This window comes from Plecotus auritus, assembly GCF_963455305.1.
Source record: "Plecotus auritus genome assembly, chromosome: 6".
Lineage (NCBI taxonomy): Eukaryota > Metazoa > Chordata > Mammalia > Chiroptera > Vespertilionidae > Plecotus > Plecotus auritus.
This window is the reverse complement of record NC_137773.1, coordinates 88,980,906-89,001,078: the sequence shown is the minus strand read 5'-3', so window position 1 is coordinate 89,001,078 and position 20,173 is coordinate 88,980,906. Positions and strand designations below refer to the sequence as shown.

At 49.7% G+C, this 20,173-nt stretch overlaps 1 protein-coding gene across 5 annotated transcripts in view; it reads right to left on the bottom strand.

Moving 5' to 3' along the window:
- Positions 1 to 9,513: 9,513 nt before the first annotated feature.
- PDE4A (phosphodiesterase 4A) overlaps positions 9,514 to 20,173 on the bottom strand; it is a 41,298-nt gene continuing 30,638 nt past the window's right edge. For 4 of the 5 annotated variants that reach the window (XM_080674572.1, XM_080674574.1, XM_080674573.1 and 1 more), the window contains 9 exons: positions 19,265 to 19,358; positions 17,155 to 17,372; positions 15,653 to 15,751; positions 15,371 to 15,535; positions 15,075 to 15,174; positions 14,820 to 14,974; positions 14,483 to 14,605; positions 13,768 to 13,950; positions 9,514 to 12,100 (listed from right to left, as the gene is read on the bottom strand). In XM_080674572.1, the coding sequence (XP_080530698.1) occupies positions 11,417 to 12,100; positions 13,768 to 13,950; positions 14,483 to 14,605; positions 14,820 to 14,974; positions 15,075 to 15,174; positions 15,371 to 15,535; positions 15,653 to 15,751; positions 17,155 to 17,372; positions 19,265 to 19,358 (1,821 nt within the window). In that variant the 3' untranslated portion in view covers positions 9,514 to 11,416. The remainder of the gene's footprint in view (positions 12,101 to 13,767; positions 13,951 to 14,482; positions 14,606 to 14,819; positions 14,975 to 15,074; positions 15,175 to 15,370; positions 15,536 to 15,652; positions 15,752 to 17,154; positions 17,373 to 19,264; positions 19,359 to 20,173) is intronic. The other variant, XM_080674576.1, reaches the window with a different exon arrangement.

The following is a 20,173-nucleotide window of genomic DNA, read 5'->3' as shown; positions in this document are numbered from 1 at the left end:
TTATAACCTGTCTTAATATCAGATAGAACAAGTATCCCCCTTCCATTTTTCTTTCTTAAAAAAAATAACAGTGTGGGCTATTATTGCATATTTATTTCTCTCTATGAAGTATGAAGTTCCATGGAAAATCAAAGTTTGTGTTGGATTGCATTAAAGTGATTGAGTTGGGGAGATAATATTTTTAGAATATTAGATCTCTCCATTCATGAATTTAGTATACTTGTCTGTTTAGTGAAGTCTTCTTTGCTCTTCTCAGGAAACTTTTATAAGATCTCTACAAAGAGCTTGCAATGTGTTTGCTCATGGAAATTTTATAAAGTTTTGCTGCTATTATCAATGGGCTCTTTATTCCTGGATCCTTTTAAATTGGTATTTCTCATCTATATGAAAGTGATTGATATAGATATGTTGCTCTTCTACAGACCTCTTCGCTGAATTCCTTTATTAATTCTAGTTTGGATTATTTTCAGTAGATAACAAAATCACAAGCAGATAATGATAGTGTAATGTCATTTTCCAATAGTTACCCACTTATTGCTTTTTCTTGTCTTACTATTAGCTAAGACCCACTGTAATGTTGATTAATGGTGGAAATAGTGGGTATAGTTGTCTTATTCCTTTTAAAAATATTTTTATTGATTTTAGAGAGGAAAGGAGAGGGAGAGAGGGATAGAAACATCAATGATGAGAGAGAATCATTGATTCGCTGCTGCCTGCATGCACCTTACTGGGGATCAAGCTGGCAACACTGACCAAAAATTGAACCGTGACCTCCTGGTTCATAGGTCAACACTCAACCACTGAGCCACACCAGCCAGGCTATAGTTGTTTTATTTCTAACTATAAGGCAACTGGTTCTAATGTCCCAACATTAAATCTGATGTTTGCCAAAAGATTTTCTGTAATTTATGCCTTAAGTTTTGCTGAAAACTTTATCAAGTTCAGGAAGCTCCCTTCTATACCTAATTTTTAAAAATCTTAAATGGGTGTTGACTTTTTCAGAGGTCTATTATTCAGTAGGTGAGTGCCAAATAACTGAATTTCTAACAAGTTTCCAGTTGATGCTGATGCCACTTGTTCAGGGAACACACTTCGAGACATATGAGTGTAGATTAGAACAAGAACAATAGGTTAAAGACAAATTCTGAGAAACATTTAAGGAGTAGATGGGAGAAAGAAAAACCCCAATAGAAACATAACAGCAGCAGAAAATTATGAGGAGAATTAAAGAAAAGTAGTGTTGCAGAAGCCAAGTAGAGAAAATGTTGAGCACAAAATGTTTGAAGGAACAACATTATTCAGTGAAAAGAGGTTCAGAAAAATAGACATCTTCAAAATGCCCAGTGGATTTGGTGATTGGGAAGTAACCTTACTGAGAATAATTTTGGAAAAATAGTGAAGGTAAAGCAATAGATTCCTTCGATAAATATTTATTGAGTGCCTCCTTAAAAAAGGCAGTGTTGCCAAGGAGACAACACTGAGTCAGCGAAAGAAGCTGAGGAAGGGCACATGTCATTTGAGACATTTGTGTGAGGCAGAGAAAGATCAGATGGTAGCTGGAGAGGAACAAAGGGGTCATGGGGGGTTTGGAGTTCTGCTGTTAAGATTCAGAAGACACCATATTTATAAGCTGAGGGGAAGTTCCAGTACACAAAGAGATAATAAAGGTGAAGATGAAAGACAGGATGGACTCATGGTGACGCTGATCAAGTAAGTCCCCACACTCAACTGGATGTTGTCTAAGGTAACTTTCAACTCTGTGAAAGGCACTGTAGTTCTGGATGTACAGAGTCCCTTGCTTATATGATACATTGTACCTTTGCATCAATGAATATCTTCTCCCTTGAGAGTGTATTCTGGTTTTAAATTATAAATGTTAGTGGACATATATATTACAGAAGATAGAATTTAAGAAAATAAAAAAAATAATACAGTAGAGTCAACAGACTAGGGTTGAGATCCATATCTAGCACTTAGTGCAAATTTCTGTGCCTCACTTTCCTCATCTGTAAAATGGTGATAATAGTACCTAGTACCTGGCAAATACAGTAAAAACACAATAAATGTAGTGTTATTGACTAGGAATGAGGTAAGTACTGAGAACATGAGATTAATCTGATTTATCAAGATTGTTAAAGTTAGAATGATAAATGATAACATTTAATGTCCTCAGAGTCCTTTACCTGGGTTACTTTTGATTACTCATTGGCTGTCATTACCAGTTGGGAAATCAGTACTTCCTGTCTTATTTTTATGATGGTTTTGTAGCTCCCTGTGGCCTTCGGGCTGATACAAGAAGGTAGGTCTAAATAAAAGGAGTGTAGCACCCCCTTGTGGGCCTCTGTATGAAAAGAGGAACTATTTCCAGAGAAGTTAGAAAAGGAACAAGATTGAATGGGTCCCCAGGGTGTAGAATGCCCTTGACCTTGACTTGTTATTTTTTAAATTATCATTCTTCAAAACTTCTGGGAAAACTATATTTTTTATAAATCAAATACAACTGCTGAAAATGCATCCCAGAAGCTCCCTATTTAAAGAACTTCTTCCTCCTGAGAGAGCTTCAGCACCACATCCGCGCCTCAACGTTGTAACTTTGATTTTATTGTGCCACAGTTTAAGCATGGCATCCAGGAATACTTCCCAGACTACATATCCCAGAACCCCCTGGGATTTAATCAGCTGATATAAACAACTTTGGTGGTAAATTGGAAACACAGCAGCCTGATGCTGACTTCGGCTGCCTCTTTGCCTTCACTTGCTCTCAGCTTCAGGGTCCAGAAAGATTAAATGCATTAGCCAAGGAGTTGGTAAATCCTTTGTGAGTCTCAGTTCTTGCACGTGGGGTCCCTCTCAACTCTGAGCTGTGCTTTCCTCTTATTTACCATATTTCACCCTCCCTGGCCATGTCCCAGCTCCTCTAGGGATTCACCAAGTGAAGCGTTAGGGCAGGAACAACAGATACTTCAGTGCCTACTGTGTTCCAGGCACAGCGTAGAGACAATTGGGAGTGAAGACATGGCTTGTGCCCTCCTGCAGCCTACAGCCAACGAGGGAGAGAGACAGATATTTGCTTGATTGTTCATTAACATACAACCAGAAAGCCTGAGAAGTGCTATAGAAAAATGTAGTTTGCAGAAGTCATGATGCACTTGTCTGCTTTGTATTCATCATTACCCTTCTGTTTTTCGGCCTTGTTCACCATTTTATTTACGGGCACACGATAAGAGCTTCACATGTATTTGAATGTTAATGAAAAGAGGAACTATTTCCAGGTGAATTCTTGGTCACAATGGATTTACAAGAAACATTTTTCGTGACTGAATGGAATTGGCCAAATCTTCTAGATGTTTCTCCAAGGGTGTGGATTCCCCCAGTTCTGTGCAGGAGTAAGACACTCAGTCATTTGGATTTCAGTTCAACACAAGAAAGCCCTTTTGACCTCCTTCTAACTGTTACCATCTCTTGAAACTTCATGAAACAAAGTAATCCCTGTTCCAGGTGACAGTTCCGCACGTTTTCAATCGTTGAGTAAGTTACCTGATGTCAAAAACTGTGAGTACTTGATAAATAGTTTAGGGCAGCTTTAGATCCTTCCTGCAGCTTCCATTTTTAGGAGAAACAGCCCCAGTTCCTTAAATGATTTCTCCTGTAACATAGTGAGTTCCTTTATAAGCTGGTTTCACTCCCCGTCCCAGTCCCCAGCCGGCCAGAGGGTGGTCTGAGTCTTGCCTTCCCTTCTCCCCAACTGGGGAAGGGTAGCGCAGGAGGGGACTTCTCATATGTATGGGAACCACTGAAGCCTTTTTGCACAGGTGCACCTCAAATTGGAAGGGAGGAAGGGGACACCTCAGAACAAAGGGGGATAATGGGTCCGTTCAGGGAGTGAGGATGGCAATGACAGGAAACCATCAGGAAAGGGGGAGGGGGACAGAGTCAGGCCACTTTCCAGGAAGCAGGAACCATACTGGGGACCTTTGAGGAAGCAGGTATGACCTGGGGTCCCCGTAGGAAGAGATAAAGTCACGGGAGGGGACCCCTCAGGAAGAGGGGGTGACGCCAGTCTCCCTCAGGAAGGATTCTGGGGCCCCATCAGGAAGGGGACTGAGACCAGGGTCCTGTCCACACTGAAGGAAGTGGGGACGACTCTGACATCACTCTCAGGAGGAAGAATCGATGTTAGGGTTCACCCTAGGAGGGAGAGAGGATGCTGGGGTCCTTCCTGGAAAAGGTGGGCGTCTCAGGGATCACTCTCAGGAAAAAGGGGCAGCGTCCGGTGTTACCCTCAAGAAGTGGCGGAGGGGAGATGACGCCAGGGTACTCTCATGACGGCGGGGGGCGGGGGCGGGGGTGACGCTGGGGTTCCTCTAAGAAAGTGGAACTGACGTTGTGGTCACTCTCCGGAAGGGAGTGACACCTGACAGTGAAGCATCCATCTTATATAAAAACTGCTGTTTGAAATTTTTTTTTTTTGTAATATATTTTATTGATTTTTACAGAGAGGAAGGGAGAGGGATAGAGAGCTAGAAACATCGATGAGAGAGAAACATCGATCAGCTGCCTCCTGCACACCCCCCACTGGGGATGTGCCCGCAACCAAGGTACATGCCCTTGACCGGAATCGAACCCGGGACCCTTGAGTCCGCAGGCCGACGCTCTATCCACTGAGCCAAACCGGTTTTGGCTGTTTGAAATTTTAACCCTGCTATTTGGCTTCTGTAAATGCTTGCTTGCTTAAATAATAAGGAAAATGGCCAAAACCGGTTTGGCTCAGTGGATAGAGCGTCGGCCTGCGGACTGAAGGGTCCCGGGTTCGATTCCGGTCAAGGGCATGTACCTTGGTTGCGGGCACATCCCTAGTGGGGGGTGTGCAGGAGGCAGCTGATCGATGTTTCTCTCTCATCGATGTTTCTAACTATCTATCCCTCTCCCTTCCTCTCTGTAAAACATCAATAAAATATATTTAAAAAAAAAAAAAAAAGACTGGAACCCATTCCAGATCTTTCCTTCTAAATAATAAGGAAAATGAGACTACTCCCACTTCAGAGAGGCCATTAAACCTTCCCCGGACAAAATTATCAGTGCTGGCACCAGGCCAGGCCTTTGGTTGAGGTCTCAAGGCCCCAGCACATAGGGGCTCTTTAAGAACTTGCAAAAGGGGCCAGAAACACCCCATATTTGGGAGACAAAGAAGGTAAAAACATATAAATAGGGAAAATTCCTCCACGTTGGGGCCCAGAATTTGAGAGACATTCTCCTCTGGACCTGTGCGTAATAAATGTAACTCCATCTCTCTAAGTATTGCTTGGTTCTTCTCCGGTTTTCTGTAACAACAGCAGGTCCCCTCACCTGCCTCAGGTGTTCCTCTCACCTGCTTCAGTCCGCATCCCTCTGCTCGCTGAGCCCTCCGGGTCTCAAGGCGAAACGGCCCGCCCCTGGCGGGACAGCCAATCGTGTCGCGGGAAAATCTCCCGCCTGCCCTCGCCACGCCTCCTTCCCGGTCTGCGGGTGGGCGACTTTCTGTCCCGCTGCAGTTACTTAGCGCTATTCTAGGGGCTCTCGGGGACTGAGCTCCCATAGATTGGGTGCCCTATGACCCATTTTATAACAATATTATCTACTTTATAGGCTCTTGTGAGAATTAAGTGCAATACGTAAAACAAACAGTGCCCGGCACATAGTAATCGCCTAGAAAACCTGGGCTGTTATTATTTGCATTTTACAACGAGGGAAACTGAGGTACAGAGCTGGTAAGTAACCTGCTCAGACTAACCCAATCATTAACTGGCAGGGTCGGAACTAGAACCCCAGCAAGCTGAATCCAGAGCCTGCGTGCTTATCTACCATGCCTTTGTGGTTCCCAGATAACAACTACCAGCTTTTATTTCTTCTGATTATGAAATAACTTTCCCCTTGATTATAAAAGTACTTAAAACATGCTCACTGCTAAGATCACAGAACAGAAAACACAGATCTCTTTTAATCCTCCCATTGGCGAACTGTTAATATTTTGATGGACAAGCTGCACATATTTTTTAGTAGGATCATATATAATGCAGAATGTTTTGAAACCTACCCTTCTCACGTTAAACATCTTGTCATTTCAATGTAGACTCACCTTATTGTTTAATCCTCACCTGAGGCTGCTTTTCCATTGCTTTTTAGAGGGAGTGGAAGGAAGGGGGCGGGGAGGGGGGAGAGAGAGAGGAGAAACATTGATGTGAGAGACATATCGATTGGTTGCCTCTTCTGCACAAACTCCGACTGGGGATCGAACCTGCAACCCAGGTATGTGTCCTTGACTGGGAATCTAACCCTCGACACTTGCGGGACAGGCTGACACGACATGCTAACTACTGAGAAACACAGGCCAGCACTCGCCTTATTGTTCTTAATGGCTGCATATTATTCCATTGTGCCAGCTAAGCATAATTTAATGATTCCCTAGGTTGGACATCTGGGTCTTTAATAATTCTTTAATATTCTGACCAACACCAGAGTGGGCCTTTTGTACCTGTATCTTATGGTTTTCATCCAACTGTTTCTTTAGGATAAGTACTTTTAAAACTGTAATGGCTGGGTCAAAATGCATGCACAGTTGTTATGTTTTTGATAAATATTGACAGATCACTCCTGGAAAGTTCTGTGTGTCAACTTCCATGAGCACTAACGAGCTATAAAAGTGATTTGCCCACCCCAGAATGGTTTATATATTCATTATTTGCCAATAGATAAAAAAGGAAAACAGTGCTTTTCATTTGTACTTCCCTATAGTTTTATGCTGTGAAAGAGGGGAAAATATTACCCACATCTCAATATTTTGTGTGTGTGAAATAAAATAGCGGTAATAATATAAAAGTATCAGGCAGCTATCATTGTGGAAAAAGCACCAGGTAAAGTGAGATCCTGGCCTTGTTTCCTGGAATTTCCCCAACATTGTGAAATCCTTTCTTGGCCTCAGTTTCCTCTCCTGCAAAATAGAGCCTATGGTAGTACATACCTCGAGAATTGCTGGAGAGTGAATAAAATAATCCCCCTAGTGAGATCAGAGCCCTGGAAAGGCTGGGAGAGGTGGGGCTGTTTGCTTAAGACTCTGTAGCCTGCAAGGGGCTGATGTCAACTTCAGAGAATAAACTGACTCCACCCCTCTCCAGTTTACGCAGCCCTATTCAGATTACAAGGCCTCCCTGCCCTTGGTCATCTTTGCCTGAGGAAAGCTGAACTCCCCATCAGGAGGATTTTAAAGAGCCAGTGATGGTCACATGCCACCTCTGCCCTTTGACCAACATTCTCAGCCTGTCAACTTTGTCCCAACACTGAAGACATTTGGGACATCACGCCTGCCCTTTTACACTGGGGAAACTGAGGCCTGGAGTAAAAAGGCTAACTCGGGCCCACCTGGCCATCCCCTGCAATCTGGGGTGAGTATTGTTGCCTCCTGACCCCCATCCTGATACCCTTTCCCCGACTCTGCCTCCCTTTGAAACACCCTTGGGGAAAGAGCTGGTTCTCCTCTCTGCTTCTTGCACAAAGTTCAGATTCTCTGGAAACTTCTAACTAGTTTTCCAGTGTTGCTTCTCCTCTCTCTGGACCCAGGCTGCCTCCACTTCTCTGGGCCAGGATATCTACTGTGAATCTTTAAACCACAGTCAAGCATACACAAACCTAGATGCACTAAATCCTCTCCATCCCTCTCAGACTTAAGTCCCAGAACTGTGCAGTCTGATACAGTAGCCATCGGCTACACGTGGCTACTTAATGTAAAGGAAAATTAAAACTCGTTTCTCAGTTGCACTAGCGATATTTCAAGTACTTAATAGCCACATGGGGCTAGTGGCTACTATGTTGATAGCACAGACATAGAACATTCCCATCATAGAAAGTTTCAACTGGACAGCGCTGCTCAAGACTGACTCCATAAGTCTGAGATTTTTATCCCGTTTTACAGATGAGACAATTGAGGTCAGAGAGACCACACCCTAGTCAGGCGTCCTCAAACTACGGCCCGCGGGCCACATGTGGCCCGCCGAGGACATTTATCTGGCCCACCGGGTGCCGCTGCCTGTACTGCTTAGCAGCCAACTCGTCCCGGGCCCGCAGTGCGCATAGGAATTTGTTCATAGATTTTTTTTTTAAACTGTAGTCCGGCCCTCCAACGGTCTGAGGGACAGTGAACTGGCCCCCTGTTTAAAAAGTTTGAGGACCCCTGCCTAGGGCACATAGCTAGAGCTGGGATCCAAACTGGTCTCTGGTGCTAGTGATGGATGGCAGAGTAGGTGTGTCAACTTTTCCTTAGATTCAAGGAAGCTCTCCTCATTTTGTTTCAAAACACACAAGCTGTAATATATACATCTACTGATCCCACTGTGCTTAACCACTCAAGTACTATGTGTGTGCGTGTGTCTTTGCTTATTATATCCCAGAGGCAGCCGGTATTCTAGTCCAAAAGCCCACATCACAAACACTTCCCCTATCCATATCTCTATCTACCTGGGAAGTTTTGCTCTTTAGCATAATGAATGTCAGCACCGTTTGTGTTTTTGTTGTTTAAGATTTTTTAGAGAGAAAGGAAGGGAGAGGGAGAGAAAGAGAAATATGAATGTGAGAGTGAAACATCAATCAACCTGGGCATATGCCCTGACTGGGAATTGAACCAGCAACCTTTAGGTACATGAGACAATGCCCAACCAACTGAGCCACACTGGCCAGGGCAGCACCATTGAATAGGTGAAATTGGGGGCTCATTAATTAGCCTGATAAAAATTGGAACAGGGGGCTCCCACGGGTAGAATTAATAGTATTAAAATATGTGATTGGTTAAAATATGAGATGCACTCACTCCCTAACCTTGTATGAACAAATCAGAAAACAGTGTATAACCCAAGCCTGTTCTTTGTCCAGTCATTAATTTGGAGGGTTCAGCTTGCCTGATACCCATAAGACTAACAGGCCCAAAGCAACACAGAATCCTGCCTTTAAATTTTTCAGGTTTGTTCCTTGGTTTTGTTTTCATGCAACATGAAGGTTGCAACACCAACATGGGAATTCATAGGATTTACAGGTGTAGATTCTCTTGTGCCTAGTAATCAAGATTAACGTCTACATGGCAGAATTTGCCCAAAACCTTTTATCATGACCTGGCAGCCGGAAGTGTCAATCATGGTGAAGGTGTCAACAGGCCTCCTGGAGGTTTCCAGGCATGATTTTGAGATTCCAGAAGAACCCGAGTTGTGTCAGATATGTTCTGTGTGGGAGAAGCGAGGTTACCTGGGTCTGCTGGCCTCCAAAGACTGTATGGTCTCAACCTCCGTTTACAACCTAGAGTTCCCTGTGCCAGGACCTAGCCCACGCCTGGAAGCTGCTTTCCGCCAAGTTCCCTGCAATCCCCTCAAGTTCTATGTACTTGGGGAGGGGTAGGGTCAGAACCCCCTTCCCTCACCTCCCGCCCCAGGCAGACAGTGCTGGAGAGGCGCACCTCAAGGACCAGGTGGGAAAGAAAGCCACATTAGCCAGGAAGATCAGTGAAAGCCTCGGTTTAATTGGAGACAAGATCGAAAGATTATCGATCAATGGACTGACTGATTGACCCTCAAAGTGGATAAACTGGAGTACCTCCCGGGGTCTTGTGCACCCCCCATGGAGAGAGGAGCCCTGATTGGGGGTGGGATGGTCCATCTCAATTGTTGCCCGTTGAACCCAGCCCTGGGCAGGGGGAGGGACAGGCTCTGCCCAGCCCTCACCCCCTGGATGAACTGACTTCCCATCAGACAGCGCCGAGCCCACCCTTTTGGGGTCTATGGTACAGTTGGTATAATACAACAGGAATAGGGATCTCCCTCTTGGGAGATCCCCACCCTTCCTTCCCTGACTGGGTCAGCCGGGGAAGGGCAAATTTATTTTCCCTTTTTGCCTCTGTAGAATAAATTTACAAACCAACCTTACAGTATGTACAAAGGAAAAGAAAGCAAGGAAAACAAGAAAACAAACAAAAAAGGCCCACTCCGGTTGCTGGCTAGGACAGAAACTACTTGCGCTACGAACAATGAACCCTGTACAGTATCATGAGGGTGGGAGAGGGTGGTACTCCCCAGTGGGATAGACAGACAGATGGAAGGCTGCAGGGAGGGGGAGGCTACAGTACCGTGTGCTCAGAATTGAAGGGGTGGGGGCAATGAGAGAGGCCCTGCCCCGCCCAACTGCAGAACCAGGCCACGGGGAATAGGGGAGAGGGAGGAGGGGGTCCTTCCTTCCAAACAGTCCCCATGGCTTGGAGAGAAAAGGCCTTGCATCTGTCTGTCATATTGCTCGGGGAATAGTTAGGGGAGAAGGGGAGGCTTGGCAAGGTGGAACAAAGGAGAAATGACTTTGGTGCCAGGGTAGGAAGGGAGGCCCAGAAAGGGAATGTTGGTGTACACCATTATTGCTTCCTCCTAGGGCAAAGGGTCAGGGAGGGGGGCAGGAGGATGCTGGGGGGATGCCTAGGATGGGGCTCTGGGTCTGGCCCGCCCCACCCAAGGTGCAGGTGGGAGCCACTGCAACCCTCTCCTATGGCCATGAGAATCATTAAGGCAGAAACAAGAGGAGAAGCAGCTGGAAGCAGGGGGTGCAGCTTGGAGCTGTCCCCCAAATGGAGAAAAGTCAAACGGAACCCAAAGTGGAAGGGGAAGGGGGTGGCAAGTGGAGGGAGGATCAAGCCCTCCTCAGAGCTCAGACCCCAGGCTGGTGGTGCAAATGTCCCCCTCACACCTTCCCCTCCCGGCATCCTAAGTTGTACAGCATCCCCACGCCTGTCCCCGAGTCAATATTGCCAGGTTTGTGCAAAATGAGGTGGAAGACTTGGCGGGGAGGCAGTGAGCCTGAGAGGGGCTGGGGCTGGGGCCTCTCACAGTGACCCGCCCCACTGGGCCCCTGCCCAGAATGGCTATTCCCTGGCTGGATTCTAGAAACCCTCCAAATTTAGGAAGAGCCTGGAAGGAGACCTTACGCCTGCTTGGGCTCAGGTGGAGCCCACAGAGGCTGGAAGACTGGGCCTGGGGCCTGGGAGGGGTGAGGGGTCGGAGATGGACCAGGGGAGCCGGGAACAGGAGCATCTACAGTTGCTGTGTTTCATCCTTTTTTTTTTTTTTCCTGTTTTTTTTTTTTTCTTTTATCTAAAAATGTAACAATGAAAATTCCAAAAATAAAACCACTTCCAGAACCTCAGCCCCTCCTTCCCCAGGCCCCACCTCCAAAATGTGGCCCCGTGGATTGGGTTGGGGGTGGGGAGAAAGGGGAAAAAAAGAAAAGAGAAAAAAACCCCACTTTTCTGTTTTCTTTTTTCTCAGGAGGCCGAAGAGTCTTTGAGGCAGTGAAGGAGGCAGTCGGGGGACGATGGTGGTGAAAGGAGGCAGGAAGGGTAAAAGGGTGTAGAGGCTGAGGCTCAGGTAGGGCCTCCAGCAGACCCCCACCCACCAGGGGCTGGGAGTGTGTGTGGGTCCTCGCCCAATGTCCCTGTGCAGGCACAGCACGCCCTCTTGGCAGCCTGATGATGCTCTTTCTGGGCCCCCACCTCGGCTGCCTTGGAGGGGAGGCCCAGGAGGCCCGGGGCAGCCTCTGGAGTGGGTGGGGTCCTCAAGGCAGGCAGAGCGGGGCTCTCTGGAGACAGGGCGTGGGAGCTGCCACAGCCCATGGCATCCACCGATGCATCTGGGGATGTGGACTCATCCTGGCCCACAGCCACACTGTCTGCTTGCTGTGTCAAGGACATTTCCTCCACCTCCACCTCCGTGGATGCATCTTGGCCATCGACATCCAACAGTTCCTCCGCTGGGGATGCATCCTGAGCCATGAATAATCCCTGCACCTCAACTGCACCCAGGGCAGAGGACGCCGCCTCCTCCTCCTCTTCATCCAGCGTCAGCTCAAACTGGAACTTATCAGGTGGGGTTGGGTGGTCTGGCCCCTCCGGCTCCTCTTCAGGCGGTGGCGACGGGCTCTGCCGAATGGCGCTGTAGTACCAGTCCCGGTTATCTTCCAATGTGTCTAGGATCTCCTGGGCATCTGGGTGGACCAAGTCAGCCCATGTCTCCCACAGTGGGTGCACAATATAGTCGATGAAACCCACCTGGGGAAGGGAGAAGAAGGATAATGAACCTGTGGCCGCAGTGGTAAAGATGGCACTGCCATGCTGAGGGATCTAATAAAATTTAAAAGGGAGACTAGGAAATGTAGTTTTCAGCTGGCCTGTGGGATCAGGATGAAACAAACCAGCTCTCTGACATCCCCCGAGGGGTCCCAGATTGCGAGAGGGCACAGGCCAGGCCAAGGGACCCCACCAGTGCACGAATTCGTGCACTGGGTCTCTAGTAACTATATAATAAAACTATGAAACTGGCTTTCATCAAGGGTGGGGTTGATCTGCAGGCCCAGGAGACATTTGAAAATGTCTGGAGACATTTCTGATTGTTATGCCCAGAAAGGGGAGGGTGTTCCTGGCATCTAGTGGGTGAAGGCCAAGGATGCCGCTCAACACCATAAGATGCACAGGACGGCCCCCACCACAGAGAATGATCTGGCCCCAACTGCCAACACAGCCAAGGCTAGGTAATCCCAGTCTAGAAGGGCATACACACCAAACTGGAAAAGGTGGGTCTCACTGGGAGGAGACTAGAAGTGGGGAGGGTGAGAAACTCTTACATTCACACTTAAGTGCTGAGTTTTTTATGAGAGGGCATTCCTGTCTCTCTTGTTAAGTTAATCAGCACATATACTAGTAGACAAGTCAATGCATCTCATTTCAAAACCCTCTAAAAATCAGGGACCGACTCACTGGCCAAGTTAGGATATCAGAAACAGGCTGAATCAGCATAAGGCCTGTAACTAAGGGCCAGCTAAGCATTAGTGATACTATGGCAGTTGCTGCAAATGAGTTAGAACTGTCTGAAGATGTGTGTGCCAGAGGCTCAGTTTGGTTGTTCTGCGGAGGATAAAATGCTGCGTATTTCCCATCAAGATAGAAAAGAATGCCCTCGCCCTAACAGGTTTGGCTTAGTGGATAGAGCGTTGGCCTGCAGACTTAAGGTCCCAGGTTGATTCCGGTCAAGGGCATGTACCTTGGTTGCAGGCACATCCCCAGTAGGGGGTGTGCAGGAGGCAGCTGATCGAAGTTTCTAACTCTCTATCCCTCTCCCTTCCTCTCTGTAAAAAATCAATAAACTATATTTTTTTTTAAAAAAAAAAGGAGCCAAAACCGGTTTGGCTCAGTGGATAGAGTGTCGGCCTGCGGACTGAAGGGTCCCGGGTTCAATTCTGGTCAAGGGCATGTACCTTGGTTGCGGGCACATCCCCAGTGGGAGGTGTGCAGGAGGCAGCTTATCGATGTTTCTCTCTCATCGATGTTTCTAGTTCTCTATCCCTCTCCCTTCCGCACTGTAAAATATCAATAAAATATTAAAAAAAAAGAAAAAGAAAAAAAATGCCCTGCCAGCATGGCTCCGTGGTTGAGCGTTGACCCATGAATCAGGAGGTCATGGTTCATTTCCCGGTCAGGGCACATGCTCAGGTTGCTGGCTGGTTCCCTAGTGTGGGGTTTGCAGGAGGCAGTCGATCAGTGATTCTCATCATCGATGTTTCTATCTCTCTCTCCTCTCTGAAATCAGTACAAATAAATATTTAAAAAATACAAACAAACATCAAAAGAAAAAACAAACTAAGACTTGAAGCAGGTCAGGACCTTCTGGGCTTGAAGCTCCAGGCGCGGATGGGGTGGGAGGCTGGTGCCCTGCACTGTACCTGAGACTTCTCCACCGAGGCTGTGTGCTTATCGCACATGGGGCTGATCTCCATGCCACGCTCCCGTTCGCGGTCGCCCTGCTGGAAGAACTCAGCCATGATGCGGTCTGTCCACTGGCGGTACAGGTCCAGCGGCTTGGTGGGGTTGCTGAGGTCCGCACAGTGCACCATGTTCCTCAGGACCTGCACAGGGCACGGGACCTTCAGAGGCCATGCTCCTCCTGTCCCAGTCTGAGGCTTCAGGCTTCCTTACCTCCCCACCTTGCAGGGAGAGTGGGTAAGGGGAAGATGAAGAGAGACAGAGGAATAAAGGGGGAGATGAGTAGGGGAGAGGAAGGAGGAGATAAGAAGGGGTTGATGGAGGAAAGGGCAGAGGGAAGGAGGAAAATGGAGAGAGGGAGGTGTGGGGGAGATGGAGAGAGGTAGGGGAAATGGGGTAGAGGGGAGGGGAAGGTGAGGGAGAGAAGATGGTGGGGAAGAGGGACAGGGAGGGGTTGATGAAGGGAAGAAAGAATTGGGGGAGATGGTAGGAAGTGGGGGGAGATGGGAAGGGAGGTGGGGATTGGAAGGGGAAGATGGGAGGGGAGAGAGAAAAACAGACAGGAAGATGGGCAAGAAGAGAGCTGTGGGCTAAGAGAGGGGCAGCAACCCAGATCTGCAGGGTGGAGGGGAGAGGAAGGGGCCAGTCTTCTTATATGATGTGTGAAGGGGGCACCTGGATGCGGTCGGAGTAGTTGTCCAGCAGGAGGACCCCTGAGCTGGTCACTTTCTTGGTTTCTACCATGGTCTTCAGGTCAGCTAGGAGGGTCATATGCTTGGACATGTCGGTGGCCAGCACCTGTGGACAAGGGGGCTGTCACAGGGGCCACGGACTCTCCCCACCAGACCGCTGGCGGGCCGGAGCTTCTCAAGTGTTCACTGTACAACCTGTCCCCACAGGTCCCGCCAAAAGACTCTTCCCCCTCAGGGGCCTTTCGGTCTCAAACTCAGACCTTCCCAAGGTGCCACCCCTCAAAGCCCACCTTTCCCCGTTCTGCCCCCGCCCCGCCCACCATGTCGATGACCATCTTGCGCAGGCTCTGCCGCTGGCGTTTGCTGAGGTTCTGGAAGATGTCACAGTTGTCCTGCTGCAGCAGCTTGAAACCCACGGCCAGGTGGTGGTTCTCCAGCACCGACTCGTCATTGTACATGAGTGCCAGCTCCGAATCTGCCCAGGTGGGGCGAGAGGTCAGGGGAAGAGAGCGCCCACAGGTGGGCCCCGCCCCCCTCCATCCCAACAGGCCCCGCCCCCGGGGAGGGCCACTCACTGGTGTTGATGAGGAACTGGTTGGAGACCCCAGGGTGGTCCACGTCGTGTATGGCAGCCGCGAAGAGGGCTGCGAGGATCTCCAGGTCTGTGAATACAGCCTGGAGGCAGAGAGAGGGAGTCAGAGAGCCACGGGGTTAGAAATATGGGGGGTGAGAGAGAAAAAGAGAAGAATCAGAGAGAGGAACGGGGTCAGAGAGAGACGGAGGTCAGAGACCCAGAGTCAGAGCGATAAACAGACCAGAGATGGGCAATCAGAGAGGTGGGGATAGGGAGAAGGGGTGAGGCGGTGCTCACGTCCAGCGCAGGTGTGGCCAGCAGCACGTGGGTGGACTGCAGCACATCGGCGGCGTGCAGGCTGTTGTGGTAGGCCACATCCTGGTGGTAGTGGTCCTCCAGAGTCAGCATATATGTCACCATCGTGTCCACCGGGATGTGGAACTTCTTCAGGAGGTCCCGTTCCTGAGGACGGGTATGGGGGGGCAGTGACCCCCACTAGCCCTTAGCTCCCCGCCCTGGCCCCCTCCCTCACACTGCCCCTCACCCAGCCCCACTCAGGGCCCCACCACCACCCCCTACCTGGAATATGGTGTACATGACGCAGCTGAGGGAACGGCCCCGGGCATAATCTGACACGTGGAAGATGTTCAGGCCCCACTTGTTCAGGTCCTCCAGTTCCTGGAGGAGATGGAGGCCAGACATCAGGAGCCGTGAGGGCTTAGGTCTGAAGGCAGCGCCATTATTGCTGACCCGGAGGGTGGCATGCTCAGTATAGAATTTACAGCCCAGGTTCTACTGGGCCGAGAAATAGCAAAGCAACCACAGCGACTCATCTGCCAGGCACTGCACTAAGCACGTGGTCTCATCTGACAGGGGCAGAGAAGGGATGTGACTTACCCAAGACCCTGGAGCCTCGAGCTAAACTGCTCATGGGTGCCAGGAGGAAAGAAACATGGGCTAATTTTCCATGTCTCCCCAGGATCCAGAACAGGGCCAGCTAAACACTGGGGGACCCAAGGCAGCACTGGCCAGGGTCAGCTCACAGAGGGCTGCAATAAATGTCGGCTGAGTGACCCACTGAGAGAGCAGCACGTCTATTGTACAAATCAATGTGAGGGCCCCTTGGCTCAAGGTCTCTGGGAAGAGTCAGATGCCAAACCCAGGTCTGGCCTGCCGTGCACACTGTTGGGGTTCTGCCCAAATCCCCTTCACTGACCACTGGCCCACCTCCTAGCTGCTGGGACCGTTGCTTCTAAGGCTCACAGCTGCCCCATTCTCCTGAAAACTGCTTTTGTCCCCACAGGAGCTACATGGCGGGGATGATGCCATCCACCCTGGGGCAGCCAGTGATGACACAGGGCTACAGAGGCCAGCGCTCCCCTCAAGGTGGGCTCCACTCTGGTGCTGTTCACAGCTCCCGGGCGATCCAGCTGAGGCCAGGCTCCAATGGAGACCACCTCCTTGCTTAGCTCCTTTCGCTCCTGCTCCCAAGAGTCTCAGGAAGTTCACGTTATGCCCCTCGCTTTTATGACAGACCTACATTAGTACCTGTTTCTGCTAACTGAAGCAAATCCAAAGAGGACTTTCGCCTTTACAGAAAAAGGTGAAAAGCCACAACAGAAAACGGCGTTTAGCGTTTGTTTTGCAGCAGCGGTTCCACAGGCGGCAGCACGCTGAGCGGCCCTGCCAAACTCCTTCCCAGGGACCGACCGGGCTCCTGGGCATCCAGGCACCAGAGCCGTGAGCTGTGTCTGTGAGCACCTGTGCTTTATCTCAGTTTATTTTGTGCAACCCTTAGCGAGATGTGTCCTAAGTATCAGAAAAGCCTAAGAGAGCTTGTAAGGGTGTTACACTTCATGTGAAACTGGGTATAATTAAGTGTTTTGATCATAAACCCAAGAAAGACACATCGATTAACGGCAACTGCTTCATTTTACACTGTGTGGGTTTACGAAAGGTTTCATAGGCATGCTCTGGGGACTTGTCCACCCCAATCCTCATCTCAGGCTAACCCAACACCCAGTCCTTCCCCAGGAACCCCTGCCCCTCTCCAGCCCAGCCCCTGCTGGGCCCCCACCCACTTGGGCCAGGAGCTCCTCTTGGTCTGTCTTCACCCCAAAGCGGGGTATGCTGGTGTCAGTCAGGCTGCTGCTATGCATCATTTTCTTCACCCCCGTGATCTGAGACATAGGCTGGAACTGTGGCTCCGGGTGTGGAGGCTGCTGGGAGGGTCTCGGCCGAGGTGCCCTTTCTCCATCCCTCATTGTGGGTGATGGGATCTCCACTTCATTCTGCTTGTCTGTAGAAGATGGAGGAGAGTAAGCATGGGTCCCCCTCAGAGATTCCCTCATCTGGCCCTCAGCCCCCATCCCGTTAGCTTTGGGAAGTTTTGCCCAGGACGGAAGATTCCTTCTGGATATCCTGCTATTGGTTACCCATAGCTGGAAACCAGAGGGGAGGTCGGAATGTTTCTGGGAAGTTGGTGGGCTGGAATGGGGACTTTGGGGCCTGCCAGGAGCTGGGAAGTGGCCCCAGTCCAATCGCAAGGTTTGGCAGGTGGTGGCATGGGAAGTCAGGAAGTGGGGTGGGGATGTGAGAGAGAGAAGCTGCCTGCCCTGATTGGAGGTGGCTGGGAAGACACCTCCATGGTGACAGAGAGTACTGGTGGGGGTGGCCAGTGCTGGGAGGAGGGAGGGAAGGGTGGTCTCTGGCTCCGTGCACCCCCACCCCTACTGGGTAACACCAGTCTGCCTGGCAAGTAGGCCCTGGAGCCTTTTTCCTGCTTCCAAGGGCCTCCAGAGCCCAGTCAGGGCCACCCATTGTGACCTGGGCCTCCCCAGGCCATGACAGGGCCCTACTGGGGTCATTTGCCTGCCATACTCCCATTGGCTGGATCTCAGAACTTGGCACAGCCACATACCCCTGGTGGGAGCATTTGAAAATCAAAACCTTCTCTTAAACTTGGGGTGGGGTATACATACCCTGACTTTGGGAATCTTTGGTGATAAATAGTGAGGGTGAAATCCTGAGTTTGTGAGGAATATTCTCAGCTTGAGCTCTTGAGTTCAGAGGGTAAGGTGAACTTGAGGGTTCCAATAAATGTGGGGTATTCTGTATTAGGGTGCCACTGAGAGAAAATGATCCTCAGTTTGGGGAATCTCTTCTAGGTTCTTAAGCTTTAGAAGTCTGTTGAGTTTGGATATCTAACGTTTGGGGATACTATTGAATTTGGGAGACTTTTCAGCTTGAAGGATTTTTATTTAAAGTTTGGAGGTCTTAAAAGGAGCCCAGTTTGGCTCAATGGATAGAGCCTCGGCCTGTGAACTGAAGGGTCCCAGGTTCGACTCCAGTCAAGGGCACATGCCCCGGTTGTGGGCTCAATCCGCAGGAGGGGGCGTAGGCAGCTGATCAATGGTTCTCTCTCATCATTGATGTTTCTCTCGCTCTCTCTCCCTCTCCCTTCTTCTCTGCAATCAATAAAAATATATTTTAAAAAAAATAAAGTTTGGAGGTCTTTTATGGAGTCTTCAGGGCAGAAGTTCCCTTATGTTTGAGAACCCTCCTGAGTTTAGACATCTCTCTTGAATTTGGGGGGGCTCTTCTTAATTTGGGTGACTCCAAGCTTGCAGATTCTATTGACTTTTGTGGGTCTTTTCAGCCTGGAGGCATTTTCTTTTTTTTTTAAGTATTGGTTTAAGAGAGAGAGAGAAAGAGAGAGCGAGAGGAACATAGACTTGCCAAGCCCCCATTCATGTGTTCATTAGTTGGCTCCAGCAGGTGCCCAAGGAGGGATCGAGCCCACAACCCGGGTGGCTCATCAGGACAACACTGCAACCAACTGAGCCACACGGCCAGGGCTCAGCCTGGAGGCGTTATCAAGTTTAGGAATTCTATTTGAGTTTGGGGGTTTCTTGGGGTCATGCGTTTCGGAGTTCCTTTGGGGTTCCACTGAGTTTGGGAGAGCTTTTCAGTTGGGAGAGATGTTTAAATGTGGTGTTGTGGTGTTCTACAGAAGTTAGGGTCCCACTGGATTTGGGGGCATCATGAGTATGGGAATTCTTGAACATGGTGACTTTGACCTTTGGAGAGTTGAGTCAGAGTCCCTTGGGCAAAGGTGGGCAATAGGACCCAAGGTCTGGGGGGCCCCTCCAGCCCAGGTGTGCACCCCTGCGCGGGCTGCCCTTCACTCACCCAGGAATGTGGTGGAGATGTATTCAGAGACCTGGTTTCCTGACCTGCTCATCTCTGACAGGTGTGTGAGTTCCCGGTTTAGCATCCTCTTGAACTAAGGTGAAGGAGGCAAGAAGGGAGGAATGATGGAGTCGAGGAAAAAGGGGGAAGTCAGCCTTGCCCAAGAAACTTCTGAAGACTCCATGAGTCCCTCCTACTTCTCTGTTCAGCCAACAGAGCCCCCAGCAAGCTGCCAGAGGGAGGGGTCAGCCCTTCCTCTCCTCCAGCTCCGGATGGGAGACCCCAGGCTTTGGGAGTCAGGACTGGGCATATCTCTCCTTGCCTGAGGCAGTGGGGCTCCCCTGCCCATACTGTCTCCCCCTCCCCGCAAGGAGGAGCCAGAGGGGCACCTGTGGAAGGGAGGGGCTCCTAACAGGAAGCCAATGAGGTACCAGGAGAATCCCATTGCCATGGAGATGGGAGTCTCCTTAGCAACTCCCCGTCCAACCAGCTTCTGAGCTTGGGGGAAAGGCGGGGTAGGCTGCAGGCCCTTTAACCCTTGCCTTCCCAGAGCTACTCCTGGCCCCTGTGTCCCCAGACATGGACCCCACTCCCTCGGAGTCCTGGCCTCCAGCACTCAGCCCAGTTGGGAAGGAGGGAACACAGTTCCCAAGTTCTGGGCGAAGAAAAGGTTTGTCTGGAGCAGGGGAGAATAGTGAGCTTAGGAAGCCCTAGTCTGGTCACCCGGCAGAGGGGTTTCCCCATCATCGCCCCCTCTTCCCTAGCCTCAGGAGGCGGACAGATGCACGCATGAATGTAATATACCTAGCACTGGGCTTGGGGGCCTCTCCTGGTGCCCCCATGCTACTTCACACAGCATCTGCTGTGACATTGTGCAAGGAGGAGAAAGGGCATTAGCTCCCCACCCCC